This window comes from Diabrotica virgifera, chromosome 5 (assembly GCF_917563875.1).
Source record: "Diabrotica virgifera virgifera chromosome 5, PGI_DIABVI_V3a".
NCBI lineage: Eukaryota > Metazoa > Arthropoda > Insecta > Coleoptera > Chrysomelidae > Diabrotica > Diabrotica virgifera.
In genome coordinates, this window is record NC_065447.1 from 34,520,281 (window position 1) to 34,544,109 (window position 23,829).

At 31.6% G+C, this 23,829-nt stretch overlaps 1 protein-coding gene across 1 annotated transcript; it reads right to left on the reverse strand.

Annotated features, from left to right (window-relative positions):
* Positions 1–4,004: 4,004 nt before the first annotated feature.
* On the reverse strand, positions 4,005–20,849 carry LOC126885669 (26S proteasome regulatory subunit 6B). Its single transcript, XM_050652361.1, has 6 exons — positions 20,719–20,849; positions 20,310–20,571; positions 16,274–16,624; positions 14,102–14,346; positions 12,949–13,101; positions 4,005–4,241 (listed from the first exon to the last, which is right to left on the reverse strand). Exons 1-6 carry the CDS (start codon positions 20,749–20,751, stop codon positions 4,056–4,058), a joined length of 1,230 nt encoding a protein of 409 aa, XP_050508318.1. The 5' UTR covers positions 20,752–20,849; the 3' UTR covers positions 4,005–4,055.
* Positions 20,850–23,829: the final 2,980 nt, after the last annotated feature.

Here is a 23,829-nt window from a genome sequence, read left to right on the forward strand (position 1 = left end):
GAAGACAAATCCAAAGACACAAAAATTATAATAAATAATACATTTACTAAAAACACTAATATATCCTTTTAATGACTTATTTGCGCTGATACATACATAACATACTTGAAAGATTAGCAACGAACTACATACGGTCTGTGTGCGCATGCGCCCGGTATTATAAAATTTCACTCTCATACATATGTCAAATGTCTTCCTATCCTTATTTCTTGGACAAACAGAACATTTACTTTTTGTCCTACGTCGCTTAGGTCCCAATTGGTGTACGTCTGGTTGCTGATTATCATGTAGTGGTCGACGCAAGGAAGAGTGGTTTTGTCTTCGTAGGTTTCGAAACTCAAAAATCAGCTGCACACCCACCCAGTTATTTCACAAACATTCGTCTTTTTAGATTAAAATTTTTGAAGTTGTACTTCTTTACGATCGAGAGTGAAATTTTATAATGCCGGGCGCATGCGCACACAGACAGTATGTAGTTCGTTGCTAATCTTTCAAGATATGTATGTATCAGCGCAAATAAGTCATTAAAATGATATATTAGTGTTTTTAGTAAATGTATTATTTATTATAATTTTTGTGTCTTTGGATTTTTCTTCCTCGGGAATGATATTTTATAATAATAAGTATATTTTAAGTATTTTTGTAGACTTCACTTGGTCTATTAAATTTGTCAGTATATAAGAGAAATCTTGTAACCTGTCAAAGCAAAGGTAGTTTAGCTCGGTGGTAGCGCGTTCGACCGGAGATCGAGAGGTCCCAGGTTCAAATCCCGGACGATTTATATTCTTTTTTTTTTTAATTTTTGGTATCGTTTTAATAAATTTTTTTTAAAAGTGGTAAGTAAGAAAGTTAGTTACATATTTAAATAAAATACAAATAACCTGTTAAGTATATTTATCTCTTTGAAATTAAACAATATATAATAGAAGTATAACTTCTTACGTGCGTACAAAGTACACACACATTATTGTTTTGTATTTGTTATACAATTTGAACATTAATTCCAGCTATGTTCAAAAATAAAATGAAGTCAAAGTCCAACGAAGCAACTGCTGCGGCTGTTTCTTGGTAGGTTGTAATTAGCAGATAACTCATCCAATGTGTCTACACCGTCTTTGGTTGAATTTTAAAAAGCCGATAATTTCAGGCAATTTCGTTTCATCGCAGTTTCTTCAATTATAGTAGCATCATGATACAATGATACAACGTAAAAAAGAGGATTACATTTTTTTTATTTGAAAACATATCGTCTTTGAAGGCAAATTTTAAACTGAGAATTTCTCTTCCTCATGTGATCAGAAGTGCTATTGGAATTTGCATTAAAAATAAAAATCGTAGTACATCTCGAAAAAAAAAACATCAAAATATCATGTACTTTACGTCCAGAAAACAAAACAAATCGTCTTTGACAAACTCCTAATTCAAATTGTATCGACAGCTGGCAACAACGTTATCGCGACAAAACATGTATTAACTACAGCTACTATTCGCTCCTGAGCGTTAACTAAGTGTCAAAGCAAAATCGACCGACCTGCTCATGGTGGCGGTTTTTTGAAATTTTATCAGGACGCTTTGTGTATGTTTAAATGAGACATTTAAAAAAAATGCCGTGTCCCGCTAGTGATATTATGTATTAATATAAACAGAAAATAAAAACGCACTTAATCTGATATAAATTCTTCTATTTCCAATATTGATTATCAGTTTGATTTTGTATACATAACCTCACTATCGCAGTTTATGTCAATAAATCTTTATTAACGAAAAAGAAAATATTTTTATTGCACTATAAATTACAGTATAAATTAATAACTAATGAATTCTAACAATTGTATTCGGTTATTATCACTACAAAATAAAATATTCAAGTTTAACAAAATAATCCCACAAGACTCAATGTTAAAACGTCCTGACAAAATCTGACAGCGTGTCACGTGACTGTAAGTAGAGGGGAGACGCACGGAGCCAATAGGCGCTATTTCACTTTATTACTATATAATAAAAGGAGTACCTGAGGTATTGTATACCACAGAACACTAACCGAGGGTTAATACCTGGAATAATTTGGATCAAGACAATATATCCTCAACAAATGTCAACATGTTTAACAATAGACTTGATTGTTCTTTATTTTATTTATAGGACTGAATTAATTTAGAACGGCATTATTTAGGCCCGGTACTTTATGTCTCCGTTAACAGCCGGTTAGTTAACCGGGGTTTAATCGGGACAGAAATATATGCATAACATAGACTAAAACGCAATTATACTTATTATTATATTCATAAATAATTATAATAATAATTATAATTGCTTTTATTACAACGCAAGAGGCCATATGAGGTACTTTTCTGTCCCGATTAAACCCCGGTTAGCTAACCGAGGTTTAACCGGGACATAAAGTACCGGCCCTTAGTGTTTCATAATGGTAACTTTATAATTTTATTAGTTTTTGGGCATAATAGGAGTAGTGATGTTGATTATAGTTACTTTCGAGTATTCGTTACTTTTGTATAAAGTAATCACTTACAGTAATCGTTACTTTGATTACTTTTGTATTTGAGTACCGGTAATCATATCGAGAATCATATTTCTCAGTAGGTAGGTATTTTGTATAGGTATTCAGATATAACAACGACCTTCACCGATCTGTTTAAGGGATAAATCGTTACTTTTTTATAAAGTAATCATTTACAGTATTCGTTATTTTGATTACTTTTGTATTTGAGCACCGGTAATCATATCGAGAATCGTATTTCTCAGTAGCTAGGTATTTTATATAGGTATTCAGATATAACAACGACCTTCACCGATCTGTTTAAGGGATAAAACGTTACTTTTGTATAAAGTAATCGTTTACATTATTCGTTACCTTGATTACTACAATTACTTTCGTTACTTTTGTATTTGAGTACCGGTAATCATATCGAGAATCGTACTTTTCAGTAGGTAGGTATTTTGTATAGGTATTCCGTCACACCCTTAAAACGCTTCATACCGATAACACTCGTAAAATACCAGTCCCGCCCGTTACTCGCTGGGATACGATTGGTATTTTTTTATAGAAAGTAATCAAGTGTACTGGTTGTAGATACAATAGTCGTTACTCGCTCTGATACGATTGGTACGAAGTAATCAGAGTAATCAAAGTAGATACAATAGTCGTTACTCGCTCTAATACGATTGGTATGAAGTAATCAGAGTAGTCAAAGTAGATACAATAGTCGTTACTCGCTCTAATACGATTGGTACGAAGTAATCAGAGTAATCAAAGTAGATACAATAGTCGTTACTCGCTCTGATACGATTGGTACGGAGTAATCAAAGTAACGATTTGCCTCTCTGTATTATAGTAATCGTTACTTTTTCAACATCACTTAGGAGATCGCTCCTCTGCCATTATTTGTTTTATAATAATAATAAAATGGTGACTGGACATTGTCGTTTAAGAAAACACCTATCCAATCTAGGTAAGGTGAATGAACCATGGTGCAGATAATGCGAAATGGAATAAGAGACTGCCACAAACATCCTACCTATGCCACTGCAATGTACTAAGAGATATGAGGCGGGAATACACTGGCCAACTGAGGATTGAACCAGAAGATATACTACAACTTGCAATAAGGAAACTGTTGACTCTAGTTAAGGTGATAGAACTTATTAGAGTATGAGTCTCGCCAAAACTAATAAGAAGTACTAAGCTCGTAGCTAGTACTTCTTCTAGAATTAGTAGCCTATTCGTAGAATAGGCTACTAAGCTAAACTAAAAGGTAAATAAATTTATTGTTTCAGTAATGCAATACATTTCCGTATTAACCAGTAAGTGAATTAGTCAAATAAAACCGTAGGAATAGTTATCAGGATACATGCATGCTTTGCCTGATGATACACATCCTGATCCCCGTGCGTCTTTTTCGAATTAGGTATTAATGATTACTGACACAGGTAAGATTAAAAACTAAGCAAAAATTTTAATGTAAACTTGATTCAATGACATCAAATACATTTTACAAGTCTTTATTAGATTAGTAATAATAAAAAATATAAATAAACTATTTGTAAAACTCGTGCTCGCTCTCATCCTTCTTAATGTTATTCTTATAACCCTTCTCGAAATCTTTAGGTAAAACGATGTAACGGTTTTCTCGGACGGCATGCATACCGGCTTCCTGGCAGATGGCGTTTATGTCTGCTCCTGATATTCTGTCTGGTCTAGCTACATAGTCCTCCAAGTCGACCTAAAACAGTTTTTTTGTGTAAATTCTCTACAATATTAGTTTGTGAAAAGGGTCATTCCATATCAACTCAACACACCTAATTTCCGCCCCCTCTTCAGATTTGGTTATAATTTGGAATACTCACAGTGGCTAATAAGAGAAACAAAAATACAAAATTTTAAATTTTTATCTCAAGCCGTTTCCGAAATATGGTGATTCAAAGTTTTCCAAAAAGGTCCAAAACACCCCGATCATACTTTATTGGAATGGTTGTAGAAGCTGACCTAATTGAGCTAGAATGCTGGGAGACGTGTTATTTTGCAGCATTTTTAAAGCTCTTTACAGTGGTATATACATATAGCATGATGCTACGATAAACAAGTTTTTCTCAAACAAAAAAAATATATTTTGATTAACCCTTAACTACAGACATCCCAATATTATCACGTAACTACAGACTCCCGGTATTTTTTACCGGTCATTATAAAATAGAGTCAAAATATAAAGTTAATAATAAAAAACAAAAACGTTTTGCATTATGTGTTTTTATGGAGTCTCTAGATATGGGAAAAATGGTAAAATGAGTGATTTTAATAATATAATACGAGATTTTTGAAGAATAATCTAATAAACCAGAATTTTGGTAACATTTTTGGTCTATTGAAACAAACGGCCATAAATGCTATGGACAAAAATTTAAACTTTTTTTAACAAATAAACGTAACATAGAATCACAAAGGAAATATAAAATAGCATCCACGAAAATTTTTACATCCATGAAAAAAAATCTGCAAGGGGTAAAATTGTAATAAAATTAAATGGCAATTCCATTTTTGCAAAGTGGCCTCAAAATTTTTATCTTCAAATTTAACCTTCATTGAAGGTCCAGGATGTCTTCCACAGTCCATTTCTTTACTTTTTCCCCAAAAACACAAAAAAATAATGTAAACATTTCAGATTTACAAATATAGTACTCATATAAAAATACTCCCTTAACACAGACATCCGGTAATTTTTACCGGTTACGATTTTTGATGTGTACCAGAAAAGAAAATATTGACAATACACAGTACACGCTTTGACTAGCATTGTTATACAAACTACCCGAGAGGTACAGAGACACATGAACTTGTAAGTTGTGAGGTTACCACGAAATCCACATTTTGGGAATGCCCGCCGGTAAAAAATACCGGATGTCTGTAGTTAAGGGTTAAGTTTTTTTCCAAAAAGTACATAATTTAAAATTTTCAGTAGTAATTGCACAAGAGCTCTAAAATTATCGAATTTTTCCCGAGTGACACTTTGACAGTTTTAATTTCACGACCCGAAGGGGAGTGAAATTATGTCAAAGTGTCAAGAGGGCAAAAATTCGATAATAATTTTAGAGATCGAGTGCAATTTGTTGCGATTATTTCATGAATAAAACTGTTCAAAACAAAAATTTTATTGTAATTTATTTATGTAAGTACAAATTAATACAATTAAACACACAGTTGCTATAAATATTTTATGGTTGAAAGTCATCACTTTTATAACTTTTAAAACGTTAATTGTCATTGATGTCACTGAATGTATTTTTTCGTAGCAACGAAGGGCATCTGACGTAATATACTTGACGACGGGATATTATCAGTAGTAATTGCACAAGAGCTCTAAAATTATCGAATTTTTCCCGAGTGATACTTTGACAGTTTTAATTTCACGACCCGAAGAGGAGTAACATTATGTCAAAGTGTCACGAGGGCAAAAATTCAATAATAATTTTAGAAATCGAGTGCAATTTGTTGCGATTATTTCATGAATAAAACTGTCCAAAACCAAAATTTTATTGTAATTTATTTATGTAAGTACAAATTAGTAAAATTAAACACACAGTTGTTATAAATATTTGACGGTTCAAAGTCATCACTTATATAATTTTTAAAACATTAATTGTCATTAATGTCACTGACTATTTTTTCGTAGCAACGAAGGACATCTGACGTAATATACTTGACGACGGGATATTATCAAAAATTATCAGTTTAATTTTTATTTCTGTAGCTTTCTATTGGTCAGAATCTCCTATGAATGAAATAATAAAAAATTATCGAGTATAATATCACAAGAGAGTGAGAATAAATTGAAAATAATGCGACAGTTTTTCGAAAATTTGTTGTCTGGAAATAGACACGAGAGCCCGCAGGGCTCGATTGGCTATTGCCGAATGACAACAAATTTGAGTAAAAATGAAGCATTATTTTCTTATTTATTCTTACTGTTGTGTGATATTCGTAAGATTATTTTTTAATACGTATATTATGGATATTTTCTTAAATGTGACAGTTGTCAAAACTAGGAAACTGGTTGCCATCAAACAGAAAAAATCTACTTAAAAAAATTCTATTGGTAATTTTCTACAGTAGATAATTCTCAGTATAAGTTTAATCTGATTGGACAGAATTAAACACGTGATCAAATATCTTACTATACGATTGGAAGTTAAAATCATTAAAAAATAATCACCTTAATTTTCATTTCTGTAGCTTTCTATTGGTCAGAATCTCCTATGAATGAAATAATCATAATATTCCTACAAATACATAGTACTGTTGTTAATAACATATAAAATTTTTATCATGGGATGGTGATGGGTTCAACATAAAAAAAATATATTTCACACAGACATACAGTATGGTGCAAATGAAAGGAATAAGTTCGTATTGTCGCAAGTTGGCAACTTTAAGGAAAAATTCCGAAACAGGTCGATTTTTATTTTTAAATTGTATATTTTTGGCATACGTATCATATTAGTGACGTCATCCATCTGCGCGTGATGACGTAATCGATGATTTTTAAATGAGACTATAGGTCGTGTGAAAGGTTATTTAATTCACTGTTCAGTAATATAAACAATAACATAATTATTTATACAGGGTGGCAAAAATAATTTTTTTAAATTAAATTAATTGACAAAAAAGAAGAATGTATGTAATTTATCTGTTTCTGGCAACAGTAAAATATATTTTAAATACATTCTTCTTTTTTTGTCAATTAATTTAATTAAAAAAAAGTTTTTGCCACCCTGTATAAATAATTATATTATTGTTTATATTACTGAATAGAGAATTGAATAACCTTTCAAATGAGCTAACACACGACCTATAGTCTCATTTAAAAAATCATCGATTACGTCATCACGCCCAGATGGATGACGTCACTAGTATGATACATAATATGCCAAAAAAATACAATTTAAAAATAAAAATCGACCTGTTGCGGGATTTTTCCTTAAAGTTGACAACTTGCGACATTACGAATGTAATACTTTCATTTGTACCATACTGTACCTATGTGTGAAATTTATTTTTTTTTATGTTGAACCCATCACCATCCCATGATAAATTTTTTATGTTATTAACAACAGTACTATGCATTTGTAGGAATATTATGAAAATTTTACATTATGTACTTTTTGGAAAAAAACTTAAAATATCAAAATATTTTTTTTTGTTTGAGAAAAACTTGTTTATCGTAGCATCATGCTGTATATATAACTGTAAAGAGCTTTAAAAATGCTGCAAAATGACACCTCTCCCAGCATTCTAGCTCAATCAGGTCAGCTTCTACAACCATTCCAATAAAGTATTATCTCGGTGTTTTGGACCTTTTTGAAAAACTTTACATATCCATATTTCGGAAACGGCTTGAGATAAAAATTTAAAATTTTGTATTTTTCTTCACCTAATCATCCACTATGAATACTCTAAATTTTAACAAAATCTAAAAAGGCCAGGAAAAAAATTAATTCAAAGTGTGTTGATTTGACCTGGAATAGCTCAAAAGGACAGAATAACCGCACCCACTAAACTAAAACACTTTTTCTAAACAATTTGTAGATGATATATGACTCTTTAGCAGCATTAGAGAACACATGAAATCGAAAACAAATAAACAATTGGCTGTAGATGAGAAATCTACTGGACTACAAATAAATGCAAACAAGACAAAAATACTCACACAGAACAAGTACAGAAACTAATATTATGGTGACATCCAACAGCTTGAAAAAGTAGATAAATTGTTTTTCTTGGGGAGCATGGTGGACAGTATGAGTGGCACAGAAAAAGACATGATAATGAGAACAGGCCTGGCATGGAAAATACTCAACAACCTAAAGAAGATGTGGAAGTCCACTACAAAGCTGACAATATTTCTTACAAATATCAAAATAGCCATTCTGTATAAAGCGGAAACTTGAAAGGGAGATAAAATGCTTGCGAAGAAAGTACAGCTACTCGTATTTATTAACAAATGCCTGAGAATTATATGCAACATTTTTTGGCCAAACAAGATTAGTAACGTAAACCTGTTTATATTTGCAGGACAAGAACATATTGAAAATACCATCATACGAAGACAACGGATAGGTAACACGCTCAGAAAACCAAAAAAAAAACATCTTCTTCTAAAGGTGCTATCTTCTGGAGATGTTGGCGACCACACTGACCCATCTCATTCTATTTACAGCTGAGTTCAGCGAATGTACTATATCATGTAAGTCATGAATTTTGATATAGCAGATAAGAGAAGAGTAGATAGACAGCTAAACACATTGATGAAAAGTACACGGAGAGAGCTGGAGAGAAAAATAGAAAAGAAAACATGGAGAGATACATGGATTAGCAAAGAACATGCAATTATGGAAAGATCTAGTTGAAAAGCATCTAGCACTAATTGAAATCCACACTGCAGAGGAGTAACTATTACACTGACTACTGCAATACAAATACAATGACCTTTGCTTCACGAGGAGCGACAATAAGAATAATAAGACAATAAAAAGTGATTTTAAAAAAATATAGGTCCATGAAATTGCTAAAATTTTCTGTAACTTAGCATGTAATATTACTATAACCGAATTACAAATGTATATTAATAGGACAAAGGTTTCGGAACATCACAGGATAACATACGCTGCATCTATTGTTAAGAGGAAACAGTAGCGATCAACAGGTAGCGAAAACGCGTTCCAAGATTGCGGTTCTAATTTTAAATATTTTTTCGAGATATTTGGCACATGTATTCGTAGTATAATACAGAATGGCGGTACAGAGCCTAATTTGAAAAATATATTAATATGTGGAAATTATTCTGTAATTAAATACAATACTAGAAAAACGAGCCTGCACCGCCATTAAGAAGAACAAAAAAGTACACTTTCTTCAAATAAACTTTTTTATCCGATGTCTAGATTGTGTGTCATTTTGGAACTACTATTGAAATAAAAAATTTTAGTAGTTCCAAAATGACATAAAATCTAGGCATCAGATAAAAAAATTTATTTGAAGAAAGTGTATTTTTTTGTTCTTCTTAATGGCGGTACAGGCTCGTTTTTTTAATATTGTATTTAATTACAGAGTAATTTCCACATATTAATATATTTTTCAAATTAGGCTCTGTACCGCCATTCTTTATTATATTACGAATACGTGTGCCAAATATCTCAAAAAAATATTCAAAATTACAGCCGCAATCTTGGAACGCGTTTTTGCTACCTGTTGATCGCTACTGTACCACCTTAAAACATAACATTGTATGATCATATAGGATGAGGATAGTATTGGTAAACACACTGGTTTAAAAAGGTTAGGGTATGTATACAGGGTGTTTCATTAATAATTGTCCATATATTAACTGGAGAAACCTTAGCACAAAATACGAAGATTTAACCTAAAACACTTAAATAAAATGTGGTTCCTTACTGAGTTACAGGTTGTTTTATCTAAAAATTTAAAAACTATTTTACCAGAGGCGTACTACGGGGGAAAGTAAATGGTTGACCCTTTCCAAATTCTACGCCACTGGCGGAATTTCTATTTTAGTTCAATTTTTGGATTCTCCAATACTTTCTATGAAAATAATATACTCTTCATTCGTAACGATAAAGTCATTCGTTTTCGAGATCTTTGAAGTTAAAAATGAAACGACAGGGTCATTTTGATTAATGTATTGTGTCGCTTCATTTTTAATTTCAAATATCTCGAAAGAGCAAGAATATGGGAGCAAGAATAGGATATTACCTCTGAATTCTATCCTACTGCATGGATTTTTTAATGAAATTTTGGGCCTAGCCTCTACTTATCTCCTAATTCAAAGTCTCCATACTTACCCTATGCCGATGTGTGCTTTTATCTTGGGGGTGGTTCCCACCCCTTCTTAGGGGTAAACAATTTTTTGGTTAAAATTACCACGGAATTCGCTAGAGAACCTAATTCTAAGCAAAAACTGTTCTATAAGTTTTTTTTAAAACTCAATAATTTTTGAGATATTCGTGGTTGAAAATTGGCCATTTTCATTGAAACATAATACCTTTTCGAACGATTTTTTGCGAATACCTTAGAAACTATGCATCTAACTAAAAAAACTATATTAAACATTTTTGCAGGTTATAAAAAAACAAAGAGACACTTGCCTTCATAAATCTTCTAGTTATAATACAAAAAGAGATATATGGTAGGTTTTTTTGGTACATTCCCAAATTGGTGTATTCAACTTGAAATAACAGAGAAACGGTGGATTTTAGGTGTATAAAGCTTCTAATACCTTTTGTAGTGCTTGAAAAGACCTTTAAAATGAGCTATATTAAAGGTCCATTACATTAAAACTAAGCGAGATATGCTGCAAACAAAATTGATAACTAATGTATTTTAAGAAAAAATGAATATTAATTTTAACCCCCATCCACCAAAATGTAAATGCATCGTTTTCCTTCCACAATACCTTTTGTTATAGTGTTATTTCTATGTTCAAAAAGTTGAACGGGTTTAACATGAATGGTTTTTTAAAAAAAAAAAGATCAAATTATAGAGAGTTAAATTTTCTTAAAAATCTTCCTTTTTCTCCATGTAACTTGAAAATGATAAGAGGGACAGTAATGAAAAATAAAAATGAAATTTTTATCTGAAAAAGCCCTACATTTTTGTGTGGTATTTTTTTTCGTATCTCTTATCTTTTTCGAGTTACATGGAGGAAAAGGAAGATTTTTAAGAAAATTTAAAAATGCGCTAGATAATTTGATCTTATTTTTTTTTCAAAAACCATTCATTTTAATCCAGTCCAACTTTTTGAACATAGAAATAACACTATAATAAAAAGTATTGTAGAAGGAAAACGATGTATTTAAATTCTGATGGATGAGGGGTTAAATATACTTCTAATTTCTTCTTAAAATACATTGGTCATCAACTTTTTTGCAGAATATCTCGCTTAGTTTGAATTTAATCGACATTTAGTATTACTCATTTTAAAGGTCTTTTCAAGCACTGCAAAAGTTATTAGTATCATTATACATTATACACCTAAAATCGACAGTTTCTCTGTTATTTCAAGTTGAAGTTGAATACACCGATTTGAGCATGGAGCAAAGAACAAACTTTTCTTACTTACCATATCCCTCTTTGTATTTTAACTAGAAGATTTATGAAGGAACGAATCTCTTTGTTTTTTTATAACCTACAAAATTGTTTTATATAGTTTTTTTTGTTAGATGCATAGTTTTTAAGGTATTCTCAAAAATCCGTCCGAAAAGGTGTAATTTTTCAATGAAAATGGCCAATTTTCAACCACGAATAACTCAAAAAGTATCGAGTTTTCAAAAAATAATTTTAGAACAGTTTTTGCTTAAAATTAGGTTCTCTAGCCTCTTTCGTGGCTATTTTAACCAAAACATTTTTCACCCCCGAGAAGGGGTGGGAACCACCCCCAAGATAAAAGCACACATCGGCATAGGGTAGACTTTGTTTCTTGAGCTATTCCCTAGTTACTGTGAAAATATCAAGTAAATCGATGTAGTAGGATGGAATTAGGTAGGAGCCAAATACCCTTATTGACTGCCCTATTTTATCGTTACAAATGAAGAGTATATTATTTACATAAAAAGTATTGAAAAATCAAAAAATTATACTAAAATAGCAATTCCGCCAGTGGCGTAGAATTTGGGAAGGGTCAACCAGCCACTATCCCCTGTCGTATCTGGTAGTAGCTAGAAACGTTTACTTATCTTAATTTAGTGGGGTGTACAGTACCCACACTTTCTGCCAAGTATGATAAGGATACGCCAAATAGTTTTAAAGTACTGGGTACAAATCATTTTTAAATTTTAATCATATGAATCATAGCATAAATTAATCAAAATAACTGTGCCGTTTCATATTTAACTTCAAATATCTCGAAAACTAATGACTTTATCGTTACCAATGAGGAGTATATTATTTACGTAGAAAGTATTGGAGAATCTAAAAATGGCACTAAAATAGTAATTCCTCCAGTGGCGTAGAATTTGAGAAGGGTCAACCATTCACTATCCCCTGTCGTACGCCTCTGGTGGTAGCTAGAAACGTTTGTTTATCATAATTTAGTAGTCTATAGTAGTCGCACTTTCTGCCAAGTATGAAAAGGATACGTCGAATAGTTTTAAAATTCTGAGCAAAAATAGTTTTTAAATTTTTAGATAAAACACCCTGTAACCCAGTAAAGAACCACATTTTATTTTAAGTGTTTTAGGTTAAATCTTCGTATTTTGTGCTAAGGTTTCTCCAGTTACTATATGGACAATTATTAATGAAACACCCTGTATAGTAGAAAAACGCTCAGTACATTTAAATCGTAAATCTGAATCCCTTTGAGCATATTTGGAGCCAAATTAGCCTTTTTTACTTATCCCCAAAGATAACTTCGGAATCCTTACCTCCTCTGACAAATTCATTTTAGATGTGATAGTGCTGAAAATCAAACGCTTTTGTCTTCTATCTGGTAAAGGAAATTCGATTTTTCTGTCCAGACGACCAGGTCTCAGAAGTGCAGGATCTAATGTATCAGCTCTGTTAGTTGCCATGATAACCTACAACACAAAAATTACAATATTTTAGTTTTTGTATCGTTTATGTTTACTAACAATATTGATATAAAAAATGAACTTCATACTTGGTTGAGAGGTACAAGTTTGTCAGACTTATTTATCTCAGCTTTTTTGACCAATATTAAACTGTTTCTGAACCCATTTTTAAGCTAAACCTTTGTATAAAGGCCTATGATTAATAATAATAATATTTTGATATATTTTAGACCAGTCCACTAAAGGTATTTTTGTTTTATTTGTATTTTGTATTTTTCTTGCTTATTATCTAGACCAGCAGTTTCCAACCTTTTTTAGATTGAGGCACACTAACTTAAAAATTGGTTCAGCCACGGCATTCTTGGGTAAATAATCTCTATAATGATAATGAGTAATCAAATTTCGCGGCACACCTGCAGGGACTTCAGGGCACACCAGTGTGCCACGGCACACTGGTTGGGAACCTCTGATCTAAACTCTAAACCTTTGTTGGAGATTTCTAATATGTACAGTATTGTGGAAATATATACTATATTCTATATATACTATATACTTTTAGATAGGGGTAAGGGACCGTTCAAGTATTACATAACACAGGTTGGGGAGGGGGGGGGGGGGGTAAAAAATCTTCAAAAATTGCGTTACGTAATAGTTAAACGCCCATTATAGTGCGTTAAAATACGTAGGAGGGGAAGGGGGTCTAAAATCTTCAAAAATCGCGTTACGTAATACTTGAACGCTCTCTAAGTACCCCTTTGGCTATTATTAAAGGTTCTATGCGTTTTGAAATAGAATAAATTAATTTTTTGCAATTTTCTTTGGTTTTGTTATCTAGAACCACACCCACAAATTCTATAAAGGATAAATGTACAGTGAGTTTCTACCAGTCTACAAAATTAACTTTCTTGTTTTTGAAAATTGAAAGAATGATTCACTAAGACTAGATGATTGAACATCTTCCAGTTCACTGGACAAACACATTTCTAAAATCTCTTTATAGTTTTACCTTAACATTTGTTGTCTGATCAAAACCATCCATCTGGTTAAGCAGTTCCAATAAAATTCTCTGGACTTCACGATCAGCACCTGTCTGGGCATCAAAACGTTTGGTAGCGATTGCATCAATTTCATCAATAAAGATGATTGCTGGAGAATTTTCTTTTGCTAGACGGAACACGTCTCTAACCATTCGAGGACCTTCACCAAGATATTTCTGTACGAATTCTGATCCGACTACACGAATAAAGGCAGCTGAAACAAATAAATACAACAAATGTTTAAAAGATGCAAACATTTAGATTCTATCATCTTGTATATCATGTTCTTAATGCAACAACAGTCAGCCTAGTTTTAGTTAAAAGATCTAAATATTGAAGTATACTATAAAATAATTCCTAAATATGTGTCCTGGAATTTTTATTAAACTCTAGTTAAACCATCACCCCTCTGGATTATAATGGGAAATATGGGAGTATGGTCCAAGTGAAGAAAGATCGGTGGGATATGACCATTTTATCAATGAAATTCGATATTTTTAAGACATTCTAGAAGCCGCTACAGATAAAATGTTTTAACAACCCATTAATCATTGAGAATTAGTCAATGGATATTAGTACAGTTAAAATAATTAAGAGGATAACTTAACGTTAATGATTTAATGAGTGAAATTTAAAGTTTTTTCTACTTTAATGACAAAAAAAGCGAGCTCAGTAGCAGAACTCAATTAAAAATTTTATTTTTCACATCTTATTTGAAACATTATTTGGTTGAAAAATCTCATTTTTGTTGGCAAAAAATATATTAATTTGTCTGGACTAAATTACAGTTCTGTTTATCTTAAAAAGGATATGTTACAATCAACATTCACACAGTGTTGCCAAACTGAATTTTGTTATTTTGAGTGTAAATTTTCCCAGCAATCTCCGAGGGTACAATACTTCATCACTTAACCTAATAAGAAGTATGATAAAAGCTCAGCCAAAGTTGAAGTACTACTAAAATCACAATAAAGATGCACTAGAAATAAACAAACCAAGAGACGTTAACTGTTAGAAGGAGCACTCCTGAACCATGATTTACAATGTATAAACTTTGAAAATCATCATTTGGGATTTACAATGTATATACATTGTAAATCATGATTCAGGAGTGCTCCTTGTAACATGTTAATGTGTCTTGTTTCGTTTATTTCTAGTGCATCTTGATTGTGATTTTAGTAGTACTTCAACTTTGGCTGAGCTTTTATCATACTTCTTATTAGGTTAAGTGATGAAGTATTGTACGTATTGTAGGATAGACTAAAGTACTAAAAGAAAGAAAATGACTAGACAGAGCTGCATACTGTCATCGTCATTATACACCAGATGAGGCTATGCATGCAACAAGGGCAAATTCGATTTTGGGCGATATTGTTACCATGTTTGTCCCTTCTCATGACACATTGGTTCATTAATTCATAATCATAATTCAATTATTGAATTGAATAATCAAATTTGCCCTCATTCAACAACTTTAAATTGCATTTTTCTAGAAAAAGGTATTTTCAAGTTCATCTTTGTTGCATGCTTAGTTTTATATATTCCGAATATAGAATGAAAAAAGTACTAGACGAATGGGATGGAAGAATCACTATAGGAGGCAGAAAAATCAGTAACCTGACACACTTATACTAGCAGCGAATGAAGTTGAAATGATTGTCATCACCAAACAGTTAAGTAATAACCTCTCTCAAATAATCGAGAGAAGTAAGATTGAAGCCTTTGAAATGTGGCTACAGAAGAATTCTAAGCGTGTCCTGGATAGAACTCAGAACCAAACTGTCAATTCTGGAAGGGCTTCATATATAAAAGACAGGCTATTAATAAAAGTACACTGAGCATATTATCTAAATTACTTCGGCTATATAGCCAGAATAACAGTGACTGTGAAACTATAGGTAGTAGAAGAAAAGGTAGAAGGCCAAAGACCTTTAGGAAGATCTTCCTCTTGGTCTTTGGAAGGTGGGAAAATTCCTACATGAAGCCATCCATCTGGCACAGGATTGCAGCCAATGGAAACAGAAAGATATCTTTAGGATACTGCGAAAGGCTGAAACCATAAAAATAACAGATAACACAAATGTGGCAAAATTACTTAAAAGCCTTAAAATCGAAAATTTGTGAATTATTATTATTTTTACCTGTAGTATGATGAGCAACAGCTTTGGCCAACATAGTCTTCCCGCATCCAGGAGGTCCATACATCAACACACCTCTGGGGGGATCAATACCAATCTGTTTATACAATTCGAAGTGAGTCAAAGGTAACTCTACAGCTTCCCTAATTTCTTGTTTCTGCATATCCATACCTCCAATGTCACTGTATTGAACATCTGGTTTTTCATCAGCCTGGAGCATGCTTATTGAAGAATCTGCCTCTGGTGGTAGGACATCTACTAAGGCATTGCTGTGTTTATGAAGAGCAACACTAGCAGAAGGTTTTAAGAGTTCTCTATCAATTGTTGATAAGATTCTAACATAATAATTTGAACCTAAAAGAAAAACAGATTTTGTAAGATTAATTACTTTGTTTTTTTTTTGAATGTATACTAATTAGTTTTACTTCCATTCCAGCTTCAATTTATACTGCTTCCCATTTTAATAGCTTATTAAGATATTTTTAATTTATACTGAAACGTAAGTCTCATAGGCTACCAGACTAATAGTAGTCACTAATGACAGACCCTCTAGGACTACAACACATGTTATACTGCCTATACAGGGTGATTGATTAGTGGGGTAAAGCCCAATAGATCCGCTATAGTAATAGATATCAATAAAAGTTAATAAAAAAAATTGTAGCCAACTTTGAGCTTCACATTACAAAATTAGTTAGAATGTTACAGGTTGTTCGATAACACAGTGGCAGACCAAACTAATGTTTTTTTTTAAATGGAACACCCTATATTTTATTTTATATTCGAAATTCTGTTAACTTCTCCATCACAAAAATATAAAGGTTTTTGAAGTTGTACTTCTTTACCGGCGATAGAGGGTGATTTTTTTATATGTTAAAACCTATCAGCCCGGCGCATGCGCATTATAACTTTGTTCTGATTGGATGTTCAAATGACATGTCAAAAATAATTATCCGATATGGCAGCTGTGGTTTGGAGGTAAAGGTAAAGGTAAACAAATGTATAATATATTGGTTTTATTGTTGTGAGGACAGAAACAAAAAAGTTTATAATATTGTAGTGACTTTTGATCTGCCAAAATACATAGTATGTAATACTTTTATTTATATAATTTGATTACCATCAAAATTTCTATCAATATTTACCTAATATATTGTTTTTTTACTCTATGTTTTGTTGTATTTTTTCAATTCTAAATCATTTCAATTCAAAATTAAAATAATTTGATCAATTTTCAAAATATCAAAATATCACAAGTTTAATCCGTTTAGTTAGTCGATCTTCGTAAATAATGACACATAGTGTCCGTGGCTAAGCGGAGAAGGCGAATGAATTCCAATACCAACCGCTCTTATCAGCGCTGGTTCGAGTCCCAATAGAAACTTTCTTTTTTGTTTTTTTTAATACATTTTATGATTGTAAGTATATTTATTATATAATTGTATTTTCAGAAAATACGTATTTAGTTAAAAAATTTTTCGACAATTAATGTTCAGACATCATTTGTGGCTTGTTTAATGTGTTTGTGTGTGTTTTATTCTTTTATTATTTTAATTTTTGGCACTGTTCTAATAAAAATGTTTGAGAAGTAGTAAGTATAAATTAGTTTAATATTTAAACAAAATATAAATAAAAAGTATATTAATTTCGTTTAAATCATATAATAGAAGTATAACTTCTTACGTGCGTACAAAGTACACACACATTCTTTTTTTATATTACACAGGGTATTTACAAAGTTATAACCAATTTTGAATGAAAATTATAACAAGTTCAACTCCCTGTATAAATAAAAATAAACACAACAGCAATGGTTTATTAATGCCATATTTTTTTATTTATTGTCAAAATTTTCAAGAATTATTGACATTGCTAATTTTTTTATACCTAATACAGGGTGAGTCAAAATGCAAGTACATTATTTTCTCAGTAATGTTAAATGGAACACCCTGTATTTTATATCATTATTGAAAAGTAACATTACCGTACTTTAATTTTTATATAACTCAATTTTATATAACTTATAAAATAATTTATCAGTGATACATTTTGCAAAAAAAACATGTTTGAAAAAATTAGAAGCTACTTTTAATAAAATATTTGTAATATTTAATTACATAAGGTGTTCAAAATTACCTCCTAACACATTTATGCACCCCTAAAAATGATCATTGAATGAGCTACTTACTCTAGGAAGCATTTGTAAATTAACACATCGAAATACACTTTGTATTCTATTTTTCATCTCATCCCTTGTTATTGCAGGTATTTTATAAACTTCATTATTAACGTAACCCCAAAAAAAATCAGTCCAGTTTATTAAATTCTGGTGATTTGGGTGGCCAAGCTACTCGTCCATTGAAAAATGAAAATATCTCGAAAACTAATAAATTTAGACATAGGGAATGTTGTCTAAAAATTAAAGTACGGTAATGGTACTTTTCAATAGTGATATAAAATACAGGGTGTTCCATTTAAAATTACTGAGAAAATAATGTACTTGCGTTTTGACTCACCCTGTATTTGATATAAAGAAAATTAGAAATATCAATCATTCTTAAAAATTTTGACAATAGGTAAAAAATATGGCATTAATAAAGCATTGCTGTTTTGCTTATTTTTATTTATACAGGGAGTTGAACTTGTTACGATTTTCATATAAAATTGGTTATAACTTTGTAAATGCCCTGTATAACATAACAAACCTTTATATTTTTGTGATGGAGAAGTTAACAGAATTTCGAATAAACAATAAAATATAGGGTGTTCCATTCAAAAAAACATAAGTTTGGTCTGCCACTGTGTTATCGAACAGCCTGTAACATTCTAACTAATTTTGTAATGCGAAGCTCAAAGGTGGCTAAAATTTTTGTTATTGACTTTTATTGCTATCTATTACTATAGCGGATCTATTAAGCTTTACCCCACTAATCAATCAACCTGTATGGAAAAATACTCGAGAAGTGATATATGGGGCTAAATATGTATATACAACTCAACAGGCCTTAAAGGCCCATACCATAGCTAGTAATTTTTCCACTGTTTTTCTCCATTTTCTTCTGCCCATGGCAGCAGTTACACACTTTTAGCCACTTTTTCTGTGGTCATCCTCTTTTCTTCTTTTCTTCCTCTCTCAGAAGTGAGAGAGGAAGTCCCTTTGTCCCTTCCGTCAGCCATTCTCACAAGATGACCTAACCATCTAAGTAACTTTATTTTAATGATCTGGCTAATTTCTGTACAACTCTCTTGATCTCTGCATTTGTTTGTCTCCTCCAATTGACTTCATTGTCTTTTACTCCCCCTTGGAACACTCCACTTACAGATGGTCAGTATATTTTCTTGATTTTTATTCATAACTCAGGTTCCTCTTTCATAAAGAACTGTGGGCCGAACCCCTTTTTGGTATACAGTAGAACCCCGCAAATCCGAACTAATTGGGGGAACAGCCTGTTCGGATTCTGAAAAGTTCGGATTATCTGAAAGTTAGCACAACTAATAATTCAAAGCTTCCGCTGTCGTTGGTTTTGAGTCACAAAACGTTCTCTCAAGAGTGTGGACAATATTTTTGGACTTAAGTTGACTGCAAGAGGATTGAAGTAAGTTTATATGTAACCTTTTATAAGCACTACATATAAAGTCCGTCTTCATTTTTAAAAAATTTTAAATGTCAAAGCCCTATTAATCCTACATTGTTCAATTTCTGGTTTTAATCTGTATAATAAACATGTTTTTAAGTTTTTGTCGTGAATTTTTTAATTTTGTTCACTTTCTGTTGGTTCGGATTTGCCGAAAGTTCGGATTAGCAGGGTTCTACTGTAGTCTCAATTTTGCCTCTCTGGACATGTTTTTGCTATTAGTAGTTTGTGTAGAACTCTGACAGTCTTCTTTCCTCTTGTCATTCTCTTCTCAATTTCTTGGCTTCCTTCCCCTTTACTTGTTAGGGTTACTCCTACATCCTCAAACTCCGTTACCTTTTGAAGCAATATATTTGAAGAAGAATACTTTGTACATTTATTCACAAATTAATTTGATTTCTTACCTGTAGTTGAGCCAACAATGCCAGTGTTTTGATCTACAGCTTCTAAAAACTGTCCAATAACAAGCGGGACAGACTGGATACGCTTCACTTCTTCCTGAGCATGTAAATACTCCTTTTTGAGATTCCTTTGCTCATCTTTAATGTACTCTTCTTGAACCTCCAAGAACTCCAACTGTTGTTGAAGTTTTTTATATTTAGTGTACAAATCTTCAGTATCCACATCCTGCAGCACTTGTTTTACTTCCGAAGGACTACCTTCTTCCTAGAAGTAAAAGAAATTGTGGAATTAATACACCTGATTTTAAGAAAATGAGTAAATTTACCAAACGCGGTGGAACCATTTTTCTAGTTTGGTATTTACTATAGTGACAAAAACAGTAGTGCTAATTATCTTTGTTTTTTTACTTACTTTTTCTGGTATAACAATATCCATAGCCTCCATGGTTGATGACTTGTAAAATTGTTTTCTTCTTCAAATTTTGACTTTTGACTTTGACAAATCCAATGTGTCAGTCATTCGTCAAATGTCACATGTAATCGTCCAGAATATTGAGATTTGGCAACAGTGAATAGAGAGCCTATAAAAATATCGGATATTTAGTGTTTGTTTGATATTATGATGTTTGATATGATAAAAAAAGGAATTAAGTTGGACATTAAAGGCCGCGTCTCACCATCAAATAATTTGATCAAACAGTTTGAACAAACTCCGGAAGTACGTCAAAGTGACGTCACAATTCCAGTTTTTTTGAAATTCTAAAAATCTGTGCTCTCACTATCAGCTAGTTTGATCAAATTTTTTGTATTGAGTTGTCTAACTTGTTTGTACTTTATTTAAAATTAAAATTTTTCATTATTATCCACAATGAACACTCAGGATGTGACGTCACTAACTGTCACTTTCAGTTTGCTCCAGTGATGTGGGAGGGAGGAATGCGGCATACGGAGAAGTAGAGGGAGAGATTAAATATCCAGCACGCAACCGCGCTGTTGCCAGATTTACATCTTTTCTTTTAGCGGGAATTTTAAAATTTCTAATGCGAGTTGGTTTAAAATTTGATAGTTGTGTTTTCTCGAATCCGAATCTTAACCTTACTTTTGTGATTATTTATTTACAAATATGTAAATAAATTCAAACAAGTATTGTATGTACCTACTGTGCTATAATTTAAAACTCTTAATTATGTTAGTCTTTAAAAAAAATTAAGCTCAAAAAATACACTTGTTTACAGTGCAAATGATTTTTTTAATGGAAATAGGGATTTAGGATTTCATTTGCAGGAAAAACATGGGCAACCTACCCAGTTGGTAAAATTGCAATTCAGAAACTCTTTAGGCAAGTATGGGTAACTTCCGCATTATTATTTATTTTTTAAGTATTAAGGTTGATGTTGATATCAAAAAGTTAGATTTCAAAGGTAGTTTTATGTAGGTAGATACTAGATAGAGGCCATTCCACGAACATACGTCTGTTCCAGACCATCACGACAACGAATATTTTAGTGTGCAACATAAGAAGTACTAAACTAAATTGCAAATTCCATTCTTGTTTATTGGAATAATTTTTAGAGCCATTTACCTTCATACTTCTTATGTTGCACATTAAAATATTCGTTGTTGCGATGGTCTGGAACAGACGTATATTTGTGGAATGGCGCATACAAGTAAGCTATGAGTAGTATAACTTCCCATGTAGTCACCTGTTATGTTTTTGTAGATTTTACTGTCTGGATGGCACAGGAAGAGACACAAAATAATATTCAGTACTGCAGTCACAGGAGTACATAGTAGAGATATAAGAAAACAGCTGTTCAACATCACCTGACATCGTTTAGTTTTTAGAAAATGAAAAGTCTTTAGGTTGAATGCGATCTGCAGTATCTTGCATTGCTATATAATGAATGTGTTTATATATGCTATTTTTTATTGAATAATCTATACAGGAACAACTAAATGAATGTATACATATATTGCAGACATTGCATTTAGTTTTTTAGAGCAGCAAGTATTTTTGTGTTTGAACAAGGTATTCAGTTTTTTTTCTTTTAGTATAAACACATTATTATCTTGTAAAATAGCAAGCTAATACAGCTCGGTATCTAGATGTTATGGAGCATTCAACAGGTTTACCTTTTTTAAGCTTTATAACCCTTTCAACAGTTTTATTCCTTAAAAACAATAACAACTGATTTTCAATGGCCATATTATTGGTATTTTAATTCCATAACCCTTCCTATAACAATAGGTGCATTGTTGGAAGTTATTACAGTATTACAATACTTACCAAAATTGTATGTATCTGCATCATTTAGAATTTTACCCAAACACCTATTAATACTCATATCTAAATCTAACATGTATTGCAGCTCTTTCAATGTCTGGTATACATAGGATTTTTTCAGAATCAGATATTTCATTAAGATTTACTTGCCATGCCCTGTCTATGTACCAGGGACATAACAGTCTATTAGGAACAGAACCCATTACATTCAGGCATTGTAAAAAGTGTTAGTTATGTCTGATATGAAAACATTTGACTATATAATACCAGCACACTCATGTATTTTTTCAAAAAAAGTTGGTAAATAAAAGTATCTTTTGTATTTGAACATAAGAAAGCAATGGGAAATCCATACTATCATAAGTTCAATGTCATAAGAAATGAGCCCATGAGTTTCATCAATTGCGATAAGCGATTTACCAAACTTAATTAATATTTCCTTTTGCACAGCATTCATGGAAACACATAAGACAAAAATCATTATTGTTTAATTCGGGAGGATTATCAATAATTGAATCGTTTATTTCAGAAAGGGGTCAAGTCACAAGTATCCACTTTTGAGAAAATCAAGTTTACACACTGTTTACATTCAACAAACAATCACTTTATAAAATAAAAATTCTACCTAGCAACCTGGAGTATTTGTCAAAAAATGTTGTATTTTTTAAAAATGTATCTTGTTAAATTGTTTAAGAAAAAAAATTAATTTTTTGCAATCATTTTGTCAAGATTTGTCACTTGACCTCTTTCTGAAATAAACGATTCAATTAGTATGCCCCGTTGTTTGTAAAATAATATTGGACATAACCCGGTCTGTAAGCATTCACTTCATCTTTCAAATCAACGTCATAGGAGTGTTTAATGATCGTGTTTTCTTTTCTTGTAAGTAAATCAACTCTCAATAATATTTAAAAAATGGATTAGTGGTAACATTTTTGTTTTAAATTATATTGTATATATGTAAATATTTTACTTACATTTTTGAATATGCCCATAATGTGTTTTAAAATATTTTACTTGTATGTATTGTAATATTCCTGCACAACAATCAGTTTAAATATTTTTAGATATATTAGTATGTATTTGATTAGTACACGAAATGCAGAGATGTTCTCTCTTCTATCTTAAGAGCTGATTTAATCTCTACTTGTATCTGTAAAGTTTATCATTTTTCCCATAGACAATTTTAACACTTCCGGTTCCTCAGTGTCTATATCCAAACCTGTTATGATGACATAA